The 22,097-nt window shown below is 48.3% G+C and overlaps 2 protein-coding genes across 3 annotated transcripts in view; one reads left to right on the top strand and one right to left on the bottom strand.

Moving 5' to 3' along the window:
* The window catches only part of ZMAT5 (zinc finger matrin-type 5), a 35,666-nt gene extending 25,013 nt beyond the window's left edge, over positions 1 to 10,653 (bottom strand). Inside the window, exon 1 of the mRNA XM_010359445.2 lies at positions 10,522 to 10,653. The gene's annotated coding sequence lies outside the window, so the exon portion shown is untranslated. The remainder of the gene's footprint in view (positions 1 to 10,521) is intronic.
* Positions 10,654 to 10,684: 31 nt separating this feature from the next.
* Positions 10,685 to 13,996, top strand: LOC104659363 (cytochrome b-c1 complex subunit 9). 2 transcript variants are annotated; one of them, XM_010359464.2, is made up of 2 exons: positions 10,685 to 11,132; positions 13,265 to 13,996. In XM_010359464.2, exons 1-2 carry the CDS (start codon positions 10,983 to 10,985, stop codon positions 13,304 to 13,306), a joined length of 192 nt encoding a protein of 63 aa, XP_010357766.1. In that variant the 5' UTR covers positions 10,685 to 10,982; the 3' UTR covers positions 13,307 to 13,996. The 2 variants fall into 2 exon arrangements, with proteins under 2 accessions (XP_010357766.1, XP_030771048.1); XM_030915188.1 differs by having other exon boundaries at positions 10,932 to 11,227; positions 13,265 to 13,402.
* The last annotated feature ends 8,101 nt before the right edge of the window (positions 13,997 to 22,097 follow it).

Here is a 22,097-nt window from a genome sequence, read left to right as displayed (position 1 = left end):
CTCGATCACGCCAGTGCACTCCAGCCTGGACAACAGGGTGAGACCCCCATTTCAAAAAAAAACCCAAAAAACCAAAAAAAACAAAAAGGACTTCACAGAAAAAAAAAAAAAAGAAATGCTAGCCTAAGGTAGCAGATGATGGACAGAACAGAGAGGGTGAGAGCATGCTCAAGGTCATACAGAACAATCCTTTGAAGCTGTTTTTCCTTAAACACAACACTCTAATCACCAACCCAGGTCTGAATCCAACCCCTGCCACTCTCAGGCTGTGTAACTCTCAGCAAACTACTTACCTCTAAGCTTCATCTGGAAGATGAGGGTAATGACTCTATTTCATAAGATTACTATGAGAATTAAATCACACATGCTAGGTGCCTAGCACAGTGCCTGGCACGCCAATGGTGCTTCATACACGCTTGTGCATGTGGCAGCCAGCCTCCAAGCCCCCAGCAATCCTACCTCCTGACTTTCACACCTTGTGTAGTCCCCTCACAAGCTGGGTCAGGGTTGGTCTGTGTGACCCAGAGAACAGAACAGAGGTGAGGGTATGCCATTTCCAAGAACAGGTTATAAAAGACACGGCAGGCAGGGCACGGTGGCTCACGCCTGTAATCCTAGCACTTTGGGAGGCCAAGGCGGGTGGATCACTTGGGGTCGAGACCAGCCTGACCAACATGGGGAAACCTTGTCTCTACTAAAATACAAAAAATTAGCCAGGTGTGGCGGCGTGTGCGTATAGTCCCAGCTACTTGGGAGGCTGAGGCAGGAGAATTGCTTGAACCTGGGAGACGGAGGTTGAAGTGAGCTGAGATCACCACTGCACTCCAGCCTGGGCCACAAAAAAAAAAAAGACACTGCCACTTCCATCTCAGTGTCTTCTTTCTCTGATCACTTGGTCTGGCGGTACTGGCGGTAGCCAGCTGCCACACTGTGAGCAGCTCTGCAGGGTGGCCCACGTGACGAGGCACTGAGACCCCCTGCTAACAGCCATGTGAATCAATTTGGAAGCAAACCCTCTGTCCCCAGTTAAGCTTTCAGATGACTGTACCCTGGCTGGTATCTTGAGTGCCACCTCCTGAGAGACTCAGCCAGAACCACTCAGCTAAGCAGTGCCCAAATTCCTGACCTTCAGAAACAGTGTGAGAGAATAAAAGTTTGTTGCTTTAGGTTGGACGTAGTGGTTCATTCCTGTAATCCCAGCACTTTGGGAGGTCAAGACAGGAGGATTGCTTAAGTCCAGGAGTTCAAGACCAGCCTGAGCAACGTCGTAAGACCCTATCTCTACAAAAAGTTTTTTTTTTTTTTTTAAATTAGGTGGGTATGGTGATGCATGCCTATAGTTTCAGTTACTTGGGTGGATGAGGTGGGAGGATTGCTTGAGCCCAGGAGATGAAGGTTGCAGTGAGCCGAGATCATGCCACTGCACTCCAGCCTGGGTGGCAGAGCAAGACCTCGTCTCAAAACAGAAAAGAAAACTTAATAGGATTACATGCAGATTTTTTTTCATTTGATATCTATTTTTTAAAGTTTCTATATTTGGCATGTATTGTTTTAAAATTCGCAAAAAAATAAAAAATAAATTATCTTCAAAAAAAGTGGGGGCTAGTCCAAATGCAGCGGTGTTGGTGACTAACTGATCATAACCAGATACAGATTTCTTTGTTCCTTCTCCACTCCCACTGCTTTGCTTGACTAGCCTCTAAAAAAAGAGAAAAAGAACAAGTGGGAAATTTGTAAGGCAGGGAAAAATCCTATTCCTTCTCCCTCTGGAGGCTGCCATGGAGGGTTCCAGAGACCTGGTTCACTCGGATGAACCAGCCAGGGGTGGTGAGTGAAAGAAACAGAGCAGACATTCCCCGCAGCCCCCGGATGAAAACTGACAAGGCAAACCCTGATTCCAACCAGACTTGGCCTAGCACACCCCAAGGCCTGGTGAAGGTCGGTTGAGCCTGAATCTGGGCTCCAGGGACTGCGGGCTGGAGACACAGTTTCTCAATAGATAGTTATAGGTCCCAGGAGGCCAGAGTTTCCAAATAGGAAAGGTAAAAATAGTCTGAATGAGGCTCCTGAGCCAGATACTTGGACTCAAAACTGTCTCTGCCTCCCGCTTCTTCTCTCCCCAGTCTGGGCGCCAAATATCATCTGATCCTCTATCTCCACTGTCACTACTGCCCAAGACAGAACTCAACTCCTCACCTCCGGACTCCTCACATCTGGACAGCCCACTCCGCTCACTGTATCATAAGCACCATCAGATCAACTCTTCTTAAATGATCCCTGCTCAAAATTTTCCATGGCTTCCAAATGAGAACCTTATTAAAAATGAATCTCAGCTAAATGCAGTCACTCACACCTGTAATCCCAGCACTTTTGGAGGCCAAGGCGGATCAGCTGAGGTCAAGAGTTCAAGACCATCCTGGGCAACATAGTGAGACCCCGTCTCTAAAATTTTTTTTTTTTTTTAATTAGCCAGTTGGGGTGTCATGTGCCTGTAGTCCTTGCTACTCGAGATGCTAAGATGGGAGGATCACTGGAGCCCAGGAGTTTGAAGTTATAGTGAACTCTGATCATGCCACTGTACTCCAGCTTCGGCGGCAGACTGAGACCTTGTCTCGAAAAAATAAAAAATAAAAGGGGGCCGGGCACGGTGGCTCATGTCTGTAATCCTAGCACTTTGGGAGGCTAAGGCGGGCAGATTACCTAGGTCGGGAGTTGAAGACCAGCCTAGCCAACATGGTGAAACCCTGTCTCTACTAAAAATACAAAATTAGGGCCGTGCGCGGTGGCTCAAGCCTGTAATCCCAGCACTTTGGGAGGCCGAGACGGGTGGATCACGAGGTCAGGAGATCGAGACCATCCTGGCTAACACGGTGAAACCCCGTCTCTACTAAAAAATACAAAAAACTAGCCGGGCGAGGTGGTGGGCGCCTGTAGTCCCAGCTACTCGGGAGGCTGAGGCAGGAGAATGGCGTGAACCTGGGAGGCGGAGCTTACAGTGAGCCGAGATCCGGCCATTGCAGTCCAGCCTGGACGACAGAGCGAGACTCCGTCTCAAAAAACAAAAAAACAAACAAAAAAAAACAAAAATTAGGCCGGGCATGGTGGCTCACGCATGTAATCCCAGCACTTTGGGAGGCAGAGGCGGGTGGATTGCCTGAGCTCAGGAGTTCGAGACCAGCCTGGGCAACATGGTAAAACTCCAACTCTACTAAAATACAAAAAATTAGCCGGGCATGATGGCATGCACCTCTCCCTGATACTCGAGAGGCTGAGGCAGGAGAATTTCTTGAACCCGGGAGGTGGAGGTTGCAGTGAGCCGAGATCACATCACTGCACACCAGCCTGAGCAACACAGTAAGAGTCTGTCTCAAAAAAAAAAAAAAATTAGCTGGGCATGGTTGCAGGCACCTGTAATCCCAGCTACTCAGGAGGCTGAGGCAGAAGAATCGCTTGAACCTGAGAAGCGGAGGTTGCAGTGAGCCAAGATTGTGCCACTGCACTCCAGCCTGAGTGACAGAGACAGACTCTTCCATCTCAAAAAAAAAAAAAAAAAAAAAAATTAGTTTGGCGTGATGGTGCACACCTGTAATCCCAGTTACTTGGAAGGCTGAGGCACGAGATTGAACCCAGGAGGTGAAGGTTGCAGTGAGCCCAGATCATGCCACTGTATTCCAACCTGGGTGACAGAGCAAGACTCCGTGTCAAAAACAAACAAACAAAAGTCTCCTGGGTCAGGTCCCCAGAAATCCTGATTTAGCAGATCTGGAGGGGGACCTAGAAACCTGCATTTTAAGTAGCAAGTCTAATACCCTTTAAGAAGCAAAAGCCTGGAGGAATGAGCTTTCCCTCGAGTTCCAAATGCAGCCTCTGCTGGGGACAGTTACTCCGGGTAGACACAGCCCCCTGGACTCCTGTCCCAGATAGAAATCAGTTCAATGAAGAATAATCTCAGGTCACTGAAGTGGTAATCCAACTGCATGCTAAGCACAATTAGTTAAAGTGGATAAAGCTATTTTCTTACTAGATAAGCATCTTGTCACACTCCTGGAAAGTTTAGAATTAAAAAATAGAAGCATAAGGGCAAATCAAATTCATTGTATTAATATTCTTATCCTAAATTGAGTAATAATCAGTATATTTTTGGAATTAAAAAGTAGCTGTAGGCCAGGCACGGTGGCTCACGCCTGTAATCCCAGCACTTTGGGAGGCTGAGGCAGGTGGATCACAAGGTCAAGAGATCGAGACCATCCTGGCCAATGTGGTGAAACCCTGTCTCTACTAAAAACACAAATATTAGCTGGGTTTGGTGACATGCACTGGTAGTCCCAGCTACTCAGGAGGCTGAGGCAGGAGAATTGCTTGAACCTGGGAGGCAGAGATTGCAGTGAGCCGAGATTGCGCCATTGTACTCCAGCCTGGCAACAGAGTGAAACTCCGTCTCAAAAAAAAAAAAAAAAAGAAAAAAAGAAAAAGAAGAAAAAAAAGTAGCTGCAGACCGGGCATGGTGGCTCACACTTGTAATCCCAGCACTTTGGGAAGCAGGAGGATCACTTGAGCCCAGGAGTTCAAAACCAGCCTGAGCAACATATAGAGACCTTGTTTCTACGAATAATTTTTTTTTTTTTTTTTTTTTTTGAGACGGAGTTTCGCTCTGTCGCCCAGGCTGGAGTGCAATGGCCAGATCTCAGCTCACTGCAAACTCCACCTCCCGGGTTTATGCCATTCTCCTGCCTCAGCCTCCCGAGTAGCTGGGACTACAGGTGCCCGCCACCTCGCTCGGCTAATTTTTTGATTTTTTAGTAGAGACGGGGTTTCACCGGGTTAGCCAGGATAGTCTCGATCTCCTGACCTCGTGATCCGCCCGTCTCGGCCTCCCAAAGTGCTGGGATTACAGGCTTGAGCCACTGCGCCCGGCCCTCTACGAATAATTTTTAAAAAATTAGCCAGACGTGGTGGTGCAGGCTCGGGCCTGTGGTCCCAGCCACTGCTCAAGAGGTTGAGATAGGAGGATCGCTTGAGCCTGGGGAGATGGAGGCTGCAGCGAGCCAAGAGCGTACCACTGCACTCCAGCCTGGGTGAGAGAGTGAGATACTGTCTCAAAACAATCCTATTAGAACTCTGCATGTGAGGGATCTAGGTTATGTGCTCCTCATGAGAATCTAATGCCTAAAACAAAAAAAGTTTCTGTAATATTGAAAAAAAATGTGATATGTTTAGTGTCTAACAGATAAGCTTTGTGATTCCTATTTAAAACACAAAAGTTAAAATATAGAGTTAGTAAGTGATAAAATACATATCAGTAATTAATACTAGAGTTGTGATTTTAGATTGAGACGTTAGCAATGATTGGAAATATGAACTGCATAACGGAATTGCCTGGCGTGCCGTAAAGGCTACTAAGGGAGCCCCCATATATTCCTATTTCACGTCAGAAATACAGACTGTTTTTTGTTTTTGTTCTTTTTAGCTCCCTATACGAAGAGCCACTGACATAGAGAATTTTACTAAGTCTGTAAAAAGAATTATTTACAAGAACTTGAAATTCATTATAAGTTTAATTGATTAGATTTTGTAGTAACTGTTTATTATGGGGAAAATTGTGCTTGCTATGTTACACATATAAAGTATTTAAAAAGAAAATCAAATATATTAAATTTACAAATAGATTTAAAATGTTGGCAGGTGGCTGGGCACGGTGGCTCACGCCTGTAGTCCCAGCACTTTGGGAGACCAAGGCAGGTGGATCATGAGGTCAGGAGATTGAGACCATCCGGGCTAACATGGTGAAACCCTATCTCTTCTAAAAATACAAAAAATTGGCCAGGCTTGGTGGTGGGTACCTGTAGTCCCAGCTACTCGGGAGGCTGAGGCAGGAAAATGGCGTGAACCCAGGAAACAGAGCTTGCAGTGAGCCAAGATCGCGCCACTGCACTCCAGCCTGGGTGACAGAGCGAGACTCTGTCTCAAAAAAAAAAAAAAAGGTGGCAGGAATGAAATTAAGCTGTACATAGGGATGACTGTCTTCAGAAATTTAGAATCTTCAACTTGAGTTCAAATATTAATAAAAAAAGATTAAGGTCATTTTACTTATTTTCCGATATTTATGTATTGAATAATAATTTCTAAGTTGAAATACATGGTTTAAAGCAGGGAACCCCAACCTGTAGGCCATTATTTTAGAGTAAAAATACTCTACTAAAAATACTGGTCCATGGCCTGTTAGATGCTGGGCCGCACAGGAGGAGGTGAGTGGCAGGTGAGTGAGCGAAGCTTCATCTGTATTCACAGCCACTCCCCATTGCTCACATCACTGTCTGAGCTTGGTCTCCTGTCAGATCAGCGGCAGCATTAGATTCTCATAGAAGCACGAATCCTATTGTGAACTGTGCATGTGAGGGATCTAGGTTGCGTGCTCCTTGTGAGAATCTAATGCCTGATGATCTGTCACTGTCTCCCATCACCCCCAGAGGGGTCTGTCTATTTGCAGGACAAGCTCAGGGCTCCCACTGACTCTACATTATGGTGAGTTGTATAATTATTTCATTATATATTACAATGTAATAATAACAGAAATAAAGTGCACAATAAATATAATGCACTTGAATTATCCTGAAACCACCCCCTCCTGTACCCTGTCCGTAGAAAAATTGTCTTCCACAAAACTGGTCTCTGGTGCCAAAAAGGTTGGGGACTGCTAGTTTAAGGGAAATTAAGTTTTTTAAATGATTACCTCTGAATGAGAATTTAAAAGGTAAAATATAAAACCAAAATCCAGTACTTTGAGAGGTGGGAGCATCCCTTGTGGCCAGAGTTAGAGACCAGCCTGGGCAACGTGGTAAGACCCTCTCTCTACAAAAATTTTTTAAAAAATTAGGCTGGGTGGGAGGCTGAGACAGACAGACAGATCACCTGAGGTCAGGACTTTGAGACCAGCCTGGCCAAGAGGTAAAAAACCCATCTCTACTAAAAATACAAAAATTAGCCAGGCATGGTGGCAGGCACCTGTAATCCCAGCTACTTGGGAGGCTGAGAGAACAGAATCGCTTGAACCCACGAGGCGGAGATTGCAGTGAGCTGAGATCGCACCACTGCACTCCAGCCTGGGCAACACAGCGAGACTCTGCCTCAAAAAATAAATAAATAAATAAACAAACAAATAAATAAATAAAAATTAGGCTGGGGAGATGGCTCATGTCTGTAATCCCAGCACTTTGGAAGGCCAAGGTGGGTCGATCAGTTGAGCTCAGTAATTTGAGACCAGCCTGGCCAACATGGTGACACCCCTAAAATTTTTTTGTCTCTACAAAAAATATGTAAGAAAACCAGAAAACCAATGAGTGAGGCATAGTGGCATGCACCTGTAGTCCCAGCTACTTGGCTGAGGTGGGAGTATCACTTGAGCCCAGGAGTTGGAGGCTGCACTGAGCTATGATCATGCCACTACACTCCAGCCTGGGCAATAGAGTAAGACCTTTCTAATAATAATAATAATAATAATAATAATAATAATAATAATGCAGCGTGGTGGTGCACACCTGTAATCCCAGCTGTTTGGAAGGTTGAACCAGGTGAATTGCTTGAGCCCAGGAGTTCCAGGCTGCAAGGAACTATGATTATTACAACCAGGAATTATGTGCCACTGTATTCCAGTCTGGGAAATGGAAGGAGACCCTGTCTCTACAAAAATAAAACATAATAAAACCAAATAAAACAAGCCACACCTTTAATTCCCTGTGGTCTTCCCTACTCATTGCACCTAAAATGATTCTCTCTCCTCTGAACTTCCCATCAGCCAGATTGGTTGGACATGATCAGCAAGACCTAAGTAGTCTTCCCCTAGAGTCTCACAACTTCCTGCTCTGAGGGGCTCCCAGGATGCTTTGCAAATAGTAAAAAAGCACAGTAAGGATAACTCATGGATGTAAAGCATTTCACTTTTTACCTTCTGATCCCCTAACCTGGTATTACTGTTGCTATTTACAGATGAATTACAAGATGGCCCAGAGAGTCAAAGCCTGATCAATGTCACAGAGTCAGAGGCAGAGCCAGGCCTGCAATCCAATCCCTGGTTTTTGTTTGTTTGTTTTGTTTTTGTTTGAGCTCTGTCACCTAGGCTGGAGTGCAATGGCGCGATCTCAGCTCGTGGCAGCCTCCACCTCCCAGGTTCAAGTGATTCTCCTGCCTCAGCTTCCCGAGTAGCTGGGATTACAAGCAGGTACCACCACACCTGGCTAATTTTGTATTTTTAGTAGAGACAGGGTTTCACCATGTTGGCCAGGCTGGTCTTGAACTCCTGACCTCAAGTGATCCACCTACCTTGGCTTCCCAAAGTGTGGGTATTACAGGTGTGAGCCACTGCGCCCGGCCCCTAGTTTGCTTTTTGTAGAGACGATCTCATTGTGTGGCCCAGGCTGGTCTTCAACTCTTGGCCTCAAGTGTTCCTCCTGCCTTGGCCTCCCAAAACGCTGGGATTACAGGTATGAGCCACCACGTCCAGCCCAGTCCCTGCTTTTGAATGCCACTCCTATCCGGATGACTCTTCTCAGGCTCATACCTCTCCTCTAAACTCCAGATCCGTGTCCTCATTTGCCTCTAGACACCTCCACTTGATGTCTGTAGGCCAGCTCAAATTGATACGGATAAAACAGAACTTAAGATAATTCCTGTTGATTTTAAATTGTTGAGGTCAAAACTTAGATGTCAGCTGGACGCGGTGGCTCACACCTGTAATCCCGGCACATTGGGAGACCGCAGCAGGTGGACCACTTGACACCAGGAGTTCAAGACCAGCCTGGCCAACATGGTAAAACCCTGTCTCTACTAAAAACACAAAAATGAGCTGGGTGTGTTGCCGTCTGCTTGTAATCCCAACTACTCAGTAGGCTGAGGCATGAAAATTGCTTGAACCTGAGTGGCAGAGGTTGCAGTGAGCCGAGATGGCCACTGCACTCCAGCCTGGGCAACAGAGCGAGACTCTGTCTCAAAAAACAAACAAACAAAAAAACCACACAAAAAAACTTAGATTATCCTCCTTGATTCCTCTTTCCTGTGCACCCTACACACATCTGCTAGCTTGCTCTGTCTGCCCTACCTCCCAAATTACATCCCAAATCTGATCACTGCTCTGCTCCACACCCTAACCTAAATTACCACCCATCAGGCCAGGCGTGGTGGCTTACACCTGTAATTCCAGCACTCTGGGAGGCCAAGGTGGGAGGATTACCTGAGGTCAGAAGTTTGAGACCAGCCTGGCCAACATGGTGAAACCCCATCTCTACTAAAAAAAAAATTAACTAGGCATGGTGGCAGGCGCCTGTAATCCCAGCCACTCGGGAGGCTGAAGCAGGAGAATCACTTGAACCTGGGAGGCGGAGGTTGCAGTGAGCTGAGATAGCACCACTACGCTCCAGCCTGGGCAACAAAGCGAGACTCCATCTCAAATAAATAAATAAATAAATAAATAATCACCCAACTTCCCTCAACTGATCTACTACAATAACTTCCCCCTCACAGTCCACTCTCCATAGACCAGCCAGGATGATGACATTAGAGTGCAAATTAAATCTTGTCGCATTTCTGCCGAAAACCCTTCAGTGGCCTCCTAGTGCAATTAGGAAAAAACAAGACTCCTTGGCCAGACGCGGTGGCTCACACCTGTAATTCCAGCACCTTGCTGGGCCGAGGCAGGAAGATCGCTTGAGCCCAGAAGTTGGACACCAACTTATCAAAAACAAAAACCACTGAAAACAAGACTCCATAACGTGGGTTCCAAGGTCAGATATCAGCTGACCAGAGTCCACCTCTTCATAGTCCACTCTACTTCTTTCCCTCAAACATCCCAGGACTGTAGCTGCCTCAAGGCCTTTGCACCGTTTTCCTGTTCAACTCTACTGTTCATTCAGGTATCTAGTCAAGTGTCACCCCCAGAGCAGCCACCCAGGGTGCAATGTCACCGCCACTGCCTCTCCAGTCAACCAAAGCACTATGTGTTTGTTGCACTGTACCTCCCCCACCCGCCCACTCAGTAGATTGAGCGCTCTATGAGAGCAGGGACTTGTTCACTGCTGGGTCCCCAGAGCAGGGACCAGAACAGGCGCTGGGAAAACATCTGTTGAAAGTCCCAGGTACTCTAAACCCTTGCTCTTTTCAATACCAAGCAGGTCCCAAGTCTCCAGCCTTCCAGACCAGGGTTGCCGGGTGCGAAGCCCAGGTGTGAGAGGAACAGGAAGCAGGGCAGATCCCTCCCTGCCGTTAAGTCAGCGTGAAGGGTTTAACCTCCAGGACAAGACTTTTGCCACAGGCTCCAGCTCCTGGCCTAGACTTGGGGCTGATGGAGGGGACGAAGTGAAGAGATGAGCCAGGGTCTCGGGAACCCAGATCCCCTCACCCCTCTATCCACTCCCCATCCCAAGAAATGGTGCGTCCCGCCGCAAGGCGTACGGACAAAGAGGGAAACGCTCAAGTCTTCCAACGCGGGGAAAAGACACTAGGACTCGCCCCTCGGCGTCTCGCGGAAGGTACCTGGCTCCCCGGTGGCTGCAGCTCCGGGCTCCTCCTCCTGCGTCCCCACGTCGCGCACTGCTTGCTGGGATTCGTAGTCTCGCCTTGGCCATCAGCTCGCGCTTCCCAGAGAGCTTTAGGAATCCAAGCCAGGACCGGGCGGAGGGCGGGGGGAAGGTGATGGCGCGCGAGGGCTTCTGGGAGTTGTAGTTTAACATATTCAAACAGCCAGGAATTCTGGAGAGGAAAAATTGGGTAATATTTTATCAGATTATTTGGGTTGTCCTGATATGAATCTTATGAGATTTTTTTTTCTCATGCCCAGGACAGCAGTACTTCTGTGGTTCAAAACAACCAAAGCCGAGATTCAGAAGTACTACAAATCCCATAAAGTGTTGCACGTCTAGGGCCTTTGGAGAACGAGGTCGGCCCCGGCGCAGGCGCAGGCGCGGTGGCGCGAGTTGGACTGTGAAGAAAGAAACATGGCGGCCGCGACGTTTACTTCGAGATTGTACTCCCTGCTGTTCCGCAGGACCTCCACCTTCGCCCTCACCATCGTCGTGGGCGTCGTGTTCTTCGAGCGCGCCTTCGATCAAGGCGCGGACGCGATCTACGACCACATCAACGAGGGGGTGAGGGCCTGTGCCATCCTTGACCTTGGACCCGCCCGAGGGGTGACAGTGGAGTAGAGGTGGGACGGGACTCAGTAACCTTAACCAGGAAGGGGGTAAGGAGTAAATCGTCGGCGTCTTCTGTCTCGAGTCCGCCGTCTGTCCCCTTGGCTTGATGTGAATTATAAAATATTAAGCGAGGTTAATATATCTCACTTTACAGGGGTTGTAAGTATTGCTGTGTGCCACCCCACATACCCACTTGTCCATTATCAGAAGCAAAAACTAAATGCTAGTGAGAGCAAAGGACTTACTAAGTGCACAGGAAGCCAGGGGCAAGTCAGGGCCAGAAACGGGACCCCTGTCTCTCAGGGTTTCAAGGGCAGATTTGAGCAGGCGACGGTCGTGAAAAGGACATTAGACACCTTAGATGCCGTGGCTGAAGTTTCAGGTGACGCTTTCGGTCCCCAAAGCTTCCCACGTAGGCAGTTGTTATTAATGGTTGCGAGTGGGAGCTATGAAATCAGAAAGCCTTGGATAGGAACATTGGTTCTTGTCACTTAACTGTGGCATTAAGTTGAGCAAGTTTCTTCTCTGAACTTCGTTTTAACTGTGAGATGGAGAGATTAATAGTAGTAACCTGAGCACTATTGTGAGGATCACATGAGATGCAGCAGGGTGCCACATGCCTGGTAGGTGGTACCACTGAAAAATAATCACTGCTTACATTCCTCAGGAGAAAGTGGAAGCATGAGGTAGGAATGGCAACACATTTTTGACTTTTATGTATCACGCACTGTGCTAGGTGCAGTGCATGCTTTATATCACTAAATTATGGCTGTACTGGAGTAGGCCTTATACATCTAGCCCTGTTCCACCACTCACTTGAGTTTTTAATTTGAGACTGTTTGACTCTGCAGCCTGGGAAGGCACTGTCCACTAGTGCTATGCTGCCTGTGACCAGTGCAACTTCCTGCCCGTATGAAAGCATTACCATTGTACCGTCTCTTGCAATTGGTTCTGTTGACCACTCCCACTGATCTGGAGAGACATCCAAGTATGTTGTTTTAACTCACCTATTTTCCCTGTGCTTTTTTTTTTTTTTTTTCCCCCTTTTTGAGACAGGGTCTCACTCTGTCATCCAGGTTGGAGTGCAGTGGCATGATCACAGCTCACTGCAGCCTTGACCTCCTGGGTTCAAGTGATCCTCCCACCTCAGCCTCCTGAGTAGCTGGGACCACAGGCAAGTGCCACCACGCCCAGCTAATTTTTGTATTTTTTGTAGAGATGGCGTTTCACCATGTTGCCCAGGCTGTTCTCAAATTCCTGAGCTCAGTCTGTCCTCCTGCCTTAGCCTCCTAAAGTGCTGGGATTACAAGTGTGAGCCACTGTGCTCAACCTCTTGTGCTTTTGGGAATGAGAATTTCGGCCAATTTAGGTCCCAGGAAATGTTTTAAATGGCTCATGGTGAAATATTTTGGGACTACACACTTACAACCTCTTCAGTAATACCTGGGAGTCAAAGAACAGACATCTTCCAGGCTGTTTTCCTTAATAATTGTGTGTTTTGGGGCACTTCCCTCGATCTCAACTTGAATTTCCTATAAAATTAAAATCACCCTTCTACTTCACCTCGTGATTGAAAGCATCATAGTATTTTATAAATGCCAAGAATTATGCATGAAGGGTCAGCACGGTGGCTCACGCCTGTCATCCCAGCACTTTGGGAGGCCGAAGCGGGCAGATCACTTGAGGTCAGGAGTTTGAGACCAGCTTAGCCAACATGGCGAAACCCCATCTCTACTAAAAATACAGAAAGTAGCCAGGTAGCGCACACCTGTATTCCCAACTGCTCGTGAAACTGAGGCAGGACAATCGCTTGAACCCAGGATGCTGAGGTTGCAGTGAGCTGAGATTGCGCCACTGCACTCCAGCCTGGGCGACAGAGGAGTCTCAAAAAAAAAAAAAAAAAAAAAAAAAAAAATGCATCAAGCATAGGATTGCTTCGAGTTTGCCCACCACAAGTGTATCTTTTTAATCAGGACATGGCATGTGTTTCTCCCAAGCTCATTTTAGAGACCAGGGCAGTGGGAGTAGTTGTAAAATGTGAGAGGCAAAGGTCAAAGTTTGTGGCTCTTGTCTTTAAAATGCAGAAACTGTGGAAACACATCAAGCACAAGTATGAGAACAAGTAGTTCCTTGGAGGCCCCCATCCAGGCCAGAAGGACCAGGTCCACCCAGCAGCTGTTTGCCCAGAGCTGGAGGCTGAGCTTGAAGATGATGCTCAAGTTACTCTTCATGGACCACCGTTCGCCGTTGGCAAGAAACGGCTTTACTTACAAAACAGACTCTTTACCTTCTGCTGTGTTTGAAGTATGTTTAGTCAACATGCTCAGGAAATAAATCTGAATTGCCCTTGAGACCTGCTTCTGCATTGGTTGCTTTGTTAACTCTACCTGATCTTCACTTGTCAGTAATTTGAGACCACTTCAAAGCCCTCTGCAAACACCCCAAGGGCAGAGTCTGCTATTTTGAGTTTTCCATTAACTTCCAAAGAATTCTGCTTTTCAAAACAGGAGCCAGAGTTGGAGATATTACAGTCAACTTTGGCTTCTGAGCCACCAATTCCATTCTTAAATAACTCACTGTCTTGGCCATGAGGAAGCACTATGGCCTCAGCTGGAGGAAAGACCCTGGCCTGGGGGTCTTAGCCACTCCCCACCCTAGGGTCTAGTTCAGGGGTATCCAGTCTTGGCTTCCCTGGGCCACCTTGGAAGAATTGGCTTGGGCCACACATGAAATACTAATGATAGCTGACGAGCTAAAACAAAAGACAAAACGGTTTGTGCAAAGATCTCATAATGTTTTAAGAAAGTTGAAGAATTTGTGTTTGGGCCTCATTCAGAGGCATCCTGGGCTGCATGCAGCCTGCGGGCCTCGGGTTGGACAAGCTTGGTGTATTCTGCCTCTGAGTATCTTTTGGTAAGCTGCCATACCTCTCTGGCTCACAGCCTCCTGCCACCGTTCCACTCTGATGAGTTCAGTTCGTAAAGGTGCTTAGTTCAGTTCATAAAGGTGCTCAATTGGTGGGTTTGAATCCTCACTCCACTGACTCTAGCTATGGGAACCAAGGTGATATGGTTTGGCTGTGTCCCCACCCAAATCTCATTTTGAATTGTAGCTCCCATAGTTCCTGTTTGTTGTGGGAGGGACCCGCTGGGAGATAATTGAATCATGGGAGTGGTTCCCCCACACTGTTCTCATGGTAGTAAATAAGTCTCACTAGATCTGATGATTTTATAAGGGGTTTCCCCTTTTGCTTGGCTCTGATTCTCTCTTGCCTGCTGCCATGTAAGACGGGCCTTTCGCCTTCAACCATGAGTGTGAGGCCTCCCTAGCCACGTGGAACTGTGAGTGCATTAAACCTCTGTTTCTTTATAAATTACCCAGTCTCGGTTATGTCTTTATTAGCAGCATGAAAATGAACTAATACACAACGGCAAGGCACTTGAACTTGCTGAACTTCGGTTTCCTTACCTGTAAAATGGGGCAGTAGAACATACTGTATGGGATTTGGGGGAGTATTCAAAGGAGTTGTGCCTGTAATCCCAGCACTTTAGGAGGCTGAGGTGGGAGGATTGCTTGAGGCCAACAGTTTGAGACCAGTCTAAGCAATACAGTGAGATACCCCACCTCTACAAAAAAATTTAAAATTAGCTGAGCATGCTGGCACAAGCCTATAATCCCAGCTACTTGGGAGGCTGAGGTGGCAGGGTTACTTGAGCCCAGAAGTTAAGGTTACAGTGAGTTACGATTGTGCCACTGCACTCCTGCCTGGGGGATAGTGAGACACTGTCTTTAAAAAAAATTTTTGGCTGGGCATGGTGTCTCATACCCGTAATCCCAGCACTTTGGGAGGCCAAGTCAGGCGGATTGCTTGAGGTCAGGAGTTCAAGACCAACCTGGCCAACATGGTGAAACCCCATCTCTACTAAAAATACAAAAATTAGCCACGTGTGGTGGCATATGCTTGTAATCCCAGCTACTCGGGAGGCTGAGGCAGGAGAATTTCTTGAACTCGGGAGATGGAGGTTACAGTGAGCTGAGATCGCACCACTACACTCCAGCCGGGGAGAGAGCAAGATTCTGTCTCGCTCTGTCACCCAGAATGGAATGCTATGGCGCGATCTCAGCTCACTGCAGCCTTGACCTGTGTGCAAACAATCCTCCCATCTCAGCCCCCCAGGTAGCTGGGACTATAGGTGTGCGCCACCACTCCCCACTAGTTTTTTTGTATTTTTTGTAGAGGTAGGGTTTTGCCATAGTTGCCCAGGCTGGTCTCGAACTCCTGGACTCAAGACATCCTCCTGTCTTGGCCTCCCAAAGTGTTGAGATTACAAGCCACCATGCCTAGCCAAAAATGTTTTTAATTTAAATTTTTAAAAATAGAGGAGCTGTAGGCTGGGCACAGTGGCTCAAGACTGTAATCCCAGCACTTTGTGAGGCCATCGCAGGTGGATCACGAGGTCAGAAGATCGAGACCATTCTGGCTAACATGGTGAAACCCCATTTCTACTAAAAATACAAAAAATAAGCCGGGCGTGGTGGCAGGCGCCTGTAGTCCCAGCTACTTGGGAAGCTGAGGCAGGAGAACAGCATGAACCGGGGAGGTGGAGGTTGCAATGAGCAAAGATCGTGCCACTGCACTCCAGCCTGGGGGACAGAACCAGACTCCGTCTCAAAAAAAAAAAAAAAAAAAAAAAATAGAGGAGCTGTAATGCAGTTAGCACAGTCACAGATACTGGCACACGGAAGAAACTGTTGGCAAAGACATGGATGCTAAGGACTCAGAAAACCAGATGATTCTGCTGGAAGGCTGGAGCAGCAGGAATGTGAAGAGGAGGAGTTGGAGAAACGTCTGGTTATTCATTCAGCAAGCGTTTGGCTGGCCACTGTGAGGCACTGTGCTAGCAGGACATACGGTGGTAATATAGCACGTGGGGCTTAAACTCCTATGGGGAAGACACCAAAAGTCATCCTGTATTATTATAGACTGAGCCAAGGGCTCTGGGAAGCAGTGCAAGGAGAGTGAGGGATTAACCAGGAGTGACAGCTGGTCTAGGAAAGCCTCAGAAGAGCTGAGACCGATAGGTGACAAAGATGAGCCACTTATGTTGGGTGTCAGAGGCAAAGCAGGGGAAGTAGCAGGTTTTAGGGCCCTTAAGTGGGGAAAGCACTTCCTGTGTTGCAGGAGCTAAGAGGCCAGGTAGATGAGGTTGAAGGTGGAGAATACATGAGACCAGATCATTCAGGACCTTGTAAGTCACAGTGAAGAGTCTGGGCTGGGTGCGGTATGCTTCATGCCTGTAATTCCAGCACTTTGGGAGGCCCAGGTGGGTGGATCACTTGAGGTCAGGAGTTCAAGACCAGCCTGGCCAACATGGTGAAACCCCTGTCTCTACTAAAAATACAAAAATTAGCAGGGCGTGGTGGCGTACACCTATAATCCCAGCTATTTGGGAGGGTGAGGCGAGAGAATCGTTTGAGCCTGGGAGGCAGAGGTTGTAGTGAGTTGAGATCTCGCCATTGCACTCCAGCCTAGGCAATAGAGTGAGACTCCATCTCAAAAAAAAAAAAAAGATCTGGATTTTACCAAAATTAGAATGAGTAGCTACAACAGAAAATTTCCTAAGCAAGGGAGTAACAAGCTCTGTCATATAAAAACCTCACTCTGGCAACTGTGGGGCAATTAGATTGGAAGTGGGTGGGAATAAAAGCAGAGAGGGTAACTAGGAGGCTGATACCTGGCTCCTGGTCAGAGCCGATGGCTGTTAGAGACCTTGCAGCCTGGCTGGAAACTGTGCCTCCTGGCTGGGAGTGCCAGAGGAGAACATTGGGAAGCCCTGAGCAGGGATACAGCAGCTCTGTTTCGTAGCTGGGGAAGCTGCCTGGACTGGGTAAGGTAAATGACTCACCAGTCTGCCATCTTTCACCTACAGCCTGATGTGATTCAGCCAGAGCTGGATTATCCAGAATCTTCTCTGACGGAGGAAGATTCAGGTCAGGAAACCCATGGAGAGGTAGGAGAGACCCTAGAAATTGTCCAGTTTTTCCTACCTGAGGCATATCGTTGTGAAGATGAAGTTGAAGCCTAGAAAAATTATGACCTGCCAAAGACAGTACAGCTCGCGGGTCAAATTAAGACCTAAGCCAGGCCAGGCACGTTCAGACGCGGTGGCTCATGCCTGTAATCCCAACACTTTGAGAGGCCAAGGCAGGTGGATCACTTGATGTCAGGAGTTTGAGACCAGCCTGGGCAACATGGTGAAACTCTGTCTCTACTAAAACTACAAAAATTAGCTGGGTGTTATGGCTCATGCCTGTAATCCCAGCTACTCGGGAGGCTGAGGCAGGAGAATCGATTTAACCTGTTAGTCAGAGGTTGCAGTGAGCTGAGATTGTGCCACTGTACTCCAGCCTGGGCAACAGAGCGAGACCCCATCTCAAAACAAACAAACAAAAAAACACATAAAAAATTAAACAGTTTTATTCAGAAGTTTGTTTTTTGCGTTTTTTTTTTTTTTTTTGAGAAAGAAAAAAAGACAACCTGAACCAAAGCAGAGGCTATTCTAAGACTTTTGTTTTTGAGAGGCCACCATAGCTCACTGCAGCTTTGAACTCCTGGGCTCCCCCACCTCGGCCTCCTGAGTTGCTGGGACTATAGGTGTATGCCATTGTGCCCAGCTAGTTTTTCGCAGAGACGTGGTCTTGCCATTACCCAGAAGGGTCTTAAACTCCCGGCCTCCTGTGATCCTCCCTCCTTGGCCTCCCAAAACACTAGGAAAATAGGCGTGAGGCACTATCCCTGGTCTCAGACTTTTTTTTTTTTTGAGACGGTGTCTCGCTCTGTCACCCAGGCTGGAGTGCAGTGGCACAATCTTGGCTCACTGTAAGCTCTGCCTCTTGGGTTCACGTCATTCTCCGGCCTCAGCCTCCCGAGTAGCTGGGAATACAGGCGCCCGCCACCACTCCCGGCTAATTTTTTTGTATTTTTAGTAGAGACGGGGTTTCACCGTGTTAGTCAGGATGGTCTCCATCTCCTGACCTCGTGATCTGCCCGCCTAGGCCTCCTAAAGTGCTGGGATTACAGGCCTGAGCCACCGCGCCCGACCGGTCTCAGACTTATGAATGATTTCAGCATCACGTAGAGAATGACTCTGGGGGTTGAAGATTGCGATTTATATTAAATTGTTCCCAATGATTTGAAGGCAACATTCTGGTAAACAATAAAGCAGGGGCCAGGCGCAGTGACTCATGCCTGTAATCCCAGCACTTTGGGAGGCCGAAGCAGGTGGATCACCTGAGGTCAGGAGTTCGAGAACAGCCTGGCCAACGTGGTGAAACCCTGTCTCTATTAAAAATACAAAAATTGGCCGGGCGCGGTGGCTCAAGCCTGTAATCCCAGCACTTTGGGAGGCCGAGGCGGGTGGATCACGAGGTCAGGAGATCAAGACCATCCTGGCTAACACGGTGAAACCCCGTCTCTACTAAAAGTACAAAAAAAACTAGCCGGGCCTGCTGGCGGCGCCTGTAGTCCCAAATACTCGGAGGCTGAGGCGAGAGAATGGCGGGAACCCGGGAGGCGGAGCTTGCAGTGAGCTGAGATCGCGCCACTACACTCCAACTTGGGCCACAGAGCGAGACTCCGTCTCAAAAACAAACAAACAAACAAACAAACAAACAAAAAAAAAAACAAAAAATAAAAATACAAAAATTAGCTGGGTGTGGTGGCGTCTGCCTGTAGTCCCAGTGAGAGGTGACAATGTGCTAGCAGCCCTCACTCTCAGCGCCTCCTCGGCTTCGGCGTCCACTCTGGCGGCGCTTGAGGAGCCCTTCAGCCCACCACGGCACCGTGGGAACCCCGCTCTGGGCAGACTGAAGCCGAAACTGCCTCCCTCTGCTTGTGGGGGAGGTGTGGAGGGAGAGGTGCGGGCGGGAACCAGGGCTGCACACGGCGCTCGCGGGCCAGTGCGAGTTCCGGCGGCTGCGGGTGCGGGCGCGGGCTCAGGGGGCCCCGCACACGGAGCAGCCGGCTGGCACCGCCGGCCCAGAGCAGTGAGGAACTTAGCACCCGGGCCAGCAGCTGCGGAGGTTGCGCCGGGTCCCCCAGCAGTGCCGGCCCGCTGGCGCTGTACTCAAATTCTCACCGGGTTTAGCTGCCTCCCGGCGGGGCAGAGCTCAGGACCTGCAGCCCGCCCTGTCTGAGCTCCTCCAGCTGCGGTGGGCTCCCACGCGGCCTGAGCCTCCCGGACCCAAGAGCTGAGGAATGCAAGTGCAGCTCAGGACTGGTGGGCAGCTCCGCCTGCAGCTTCTATGCACGATCCACTGGGTGAGGCCAGTTGGGCTCCTGAACCGGATGGGGACTTGGGGACCTTTTACATGTAGCCGGAGGATTGTATGTGCACCAATCAGCACTCTGTGTCTACCTCAGGGTTTGTAAATACACCAATCAGCACTCTGTGTCTAGCTCAGGGTTTGTGAATACACCAATTGGTACTCTGCATCTAGTCTAGTGGAGACTTGGAGGACTAACACTCTCTGACTCTGTGTCTAGCACAAGGATTGTAAATGCACCAATCAGCACTCTGTGTCTAACTCAGGGTTTGTAAATACACCAATCAGCACTCTGTGTCTAGCTCAAGGTTTGTAAATACACCAATTGGTACTCTGTATCTAGCTAACTCTGTATCCATCTAACTAGCACTCTGTGACTCTGTGTCTAGCTCAAGGATTGTAAACGCACCAATCAGCACTCTGTCAAAACGGACCAATCAGCTCTCTGTAAAATAGACCAATCGGCTCTCTGTAAAATAGACCAATCAGCAGGATGTGGGTGGGGCCAGATAAGGGAATAAAAGCAGGCTGCTGGAGTTGTTTTTCGCATCGTGGCGGCTTTGTTTTTTGCAATGACTTTTGCTGCTGTTTTTTCTTTGGGCTCCTACCGTGTCTGTGAGCTGTAGTTGTTCCTACAGAGGTTTGCAGTTTTGCCCCTAAAGCTAAGAAAACCATCTAGCTTCACTCCTGAAGCCAAGATAATAAACTACGAACTCATCGGGAAGAATGAACAACTCCAGAAGTGCTGTTTTTAAGAGCTGTAACACTCACCATGAAAGTCTGTAGCGAGACCATGAACCCACTAGAAGGAAAAAGCTCCAGAACATCTGAAATAACAAACTCCAGCCGCACCATCTTTAATAATTGTAACACTCACTGAGAGGGGCCTGTGGCTTTGTTATTTAAGTCAGTGTAGACCAAGAACCAACAAATTCTGGAGACACCAGCTACTCAGGAGGCTGAGACAAGAGAATCATTTAAACTTGGGAGGCAGAGGTTGCAGTCAGCTGAGACTGTGCCACTGCACTCCAGCTTGGGTAACAGTGCAAGACTTTATCTGAAAACGGAACAAAAATGCATGAAGAATTAGTCTTACTAAGAATTTTTTTTTTTTTGAAACGGTCTCTCTGCTGCCCTAGGTCAAAGGACAACGGCCCAATCATGGGTCATTGCAGTCTCCAACTCCTGGGCTGAAAGGATCTGCTTGCCTCAGACTGCCCAGTAGTTGGGACTATAGTTGCCTGTCACCACACCCAGCTAATTTTAAAATTTTTCCTCTGTAGAGATAAAATGTTATGTTGACTGGGCTGGTTTTGAACTCGTGGATTCAAGTGATCCTCCTGCCTCAGCCTTTCAAAGTGCTGAGATTACAGGCGTGAGTCATTGTGCTCCGTCTTGCTCTGTTACCCAGGCTAGAGTGCAGTGGCGTGATCTCAGCTCACTGCAACCTCCGCCTCCCGGGTTGCAGCAATTCTGCCTCAGCCTCCTGAGTAGCTGGGATTACGGGCACGTGCCACCATGCCTGGCTAATTATATAGTTTTAGTAGAGATAGGGTTGCGTCATGTTGGCCAGGCTGGTCTCAAACTCCTCACCTCAAACAATCCGCCCACCGTGGCCTCCCAAAGTGCTGGGATTGCAGGGGTGAGCCACCACGCCCAGCCTGGAATCATTTACTTTTCAAGGAATCTAAACTCAGGTAAGAGATGTTGGCGGGGGTGGTTGTATTCTCTATCCTGTTCTGTCTTCAAGGATTCTTCCGGAGAGCTGCACTTCATCGCAGTCGGAGGCTCAAACAAATGAGCAAACAGGATTTCTTAAATTTGCTCCTTTCACACCAGATTATTAACAGTGGTTAACTGTTGAGTGAGTCATTATTTTTCTTTTCGTTTCTTCGGCGAGACAGATTTACTCTTGTTGCCCAGGCTGGAGTGCAATGGCGCGATCTCGGTTCACCGCATCCTCTGCCCCCCAGGTTCAAGCGATTCTCCTGCCTCAGCCTCCCAAATAGCTGGGATTACAGGCATGTGCCACCACGCCCAGCTAGTTTCGTATTTTTAGTAGAGACGGGGTTTCACCGTGTTGCCCAGGCTGATCTCGGACTCCTGACCTCAGGTGATCCGCCCGCATCGGCCTCCCAAAGTGCTGGGATTACAGGTGTGAGCCACTGTGTCGGGCTATTTTTCTTTTCTTAGAAACAGATTTTCCCTGTTGCCCAGGCAGGAGTACAGTGGTGCAATGACAGCTCCCTGGAGCCTTAAACTCCAGGGCTCAGGTCATTCTCCCACTTCGGCTTCCCAAGTAGCTGGAACTACAGGTGTGCCTACCATGCCTGGCTTTTTTTTTTTTTTTTTTTTTTTTTTTGGAGACGGAGTCTTGTTTTGTTGCCCAGGCTGGAGTGCGGTGGCATGATCTTGGCTCATTACAATCTGTGTCTCCCAGGTTCAAGTGATTCTCCTGCCTCAGCCTCCTGAGTAGCTGGGATTACAGGCACCTGCCACCATGCCCGGCTAATTTTATTTTGTAGTAGAGACTGGGTTTCACCATGTTGGCCAGGCTGACCTTGAACTCCTGACCTCAGGTGATCTGCCCAC

The sequence above is a fragment of the Rhinopithecus roxellana genome, chromosome 13 (genome assembly GCF_007565055.1).
Source record: "Rhinopithecus roxellana isolate Shanxi Qingling chromosome 13, ASM756505v1, whole genome shotgun sequence".
In the NCBI taxonomy this organism is placed as follows: Eukaryota; Metazoa; Chordata; class Mammalia; order Primates; family Cercopithecidae; genus Rhinopithecus; species Rhinopithecus roxellana.
This window is presented reverse-complemented; position numbering and strand designations above follow the sequence as displayed.

Coding starts and splice junctions, on each gene's coding strand:
- LOC104659363 (XM_030915188.1), top strand. CDS start 10,983: ATGGCGGCCGCGACGTTTACTTCGAGATTGTACTCCCTGCTGTTCCGC.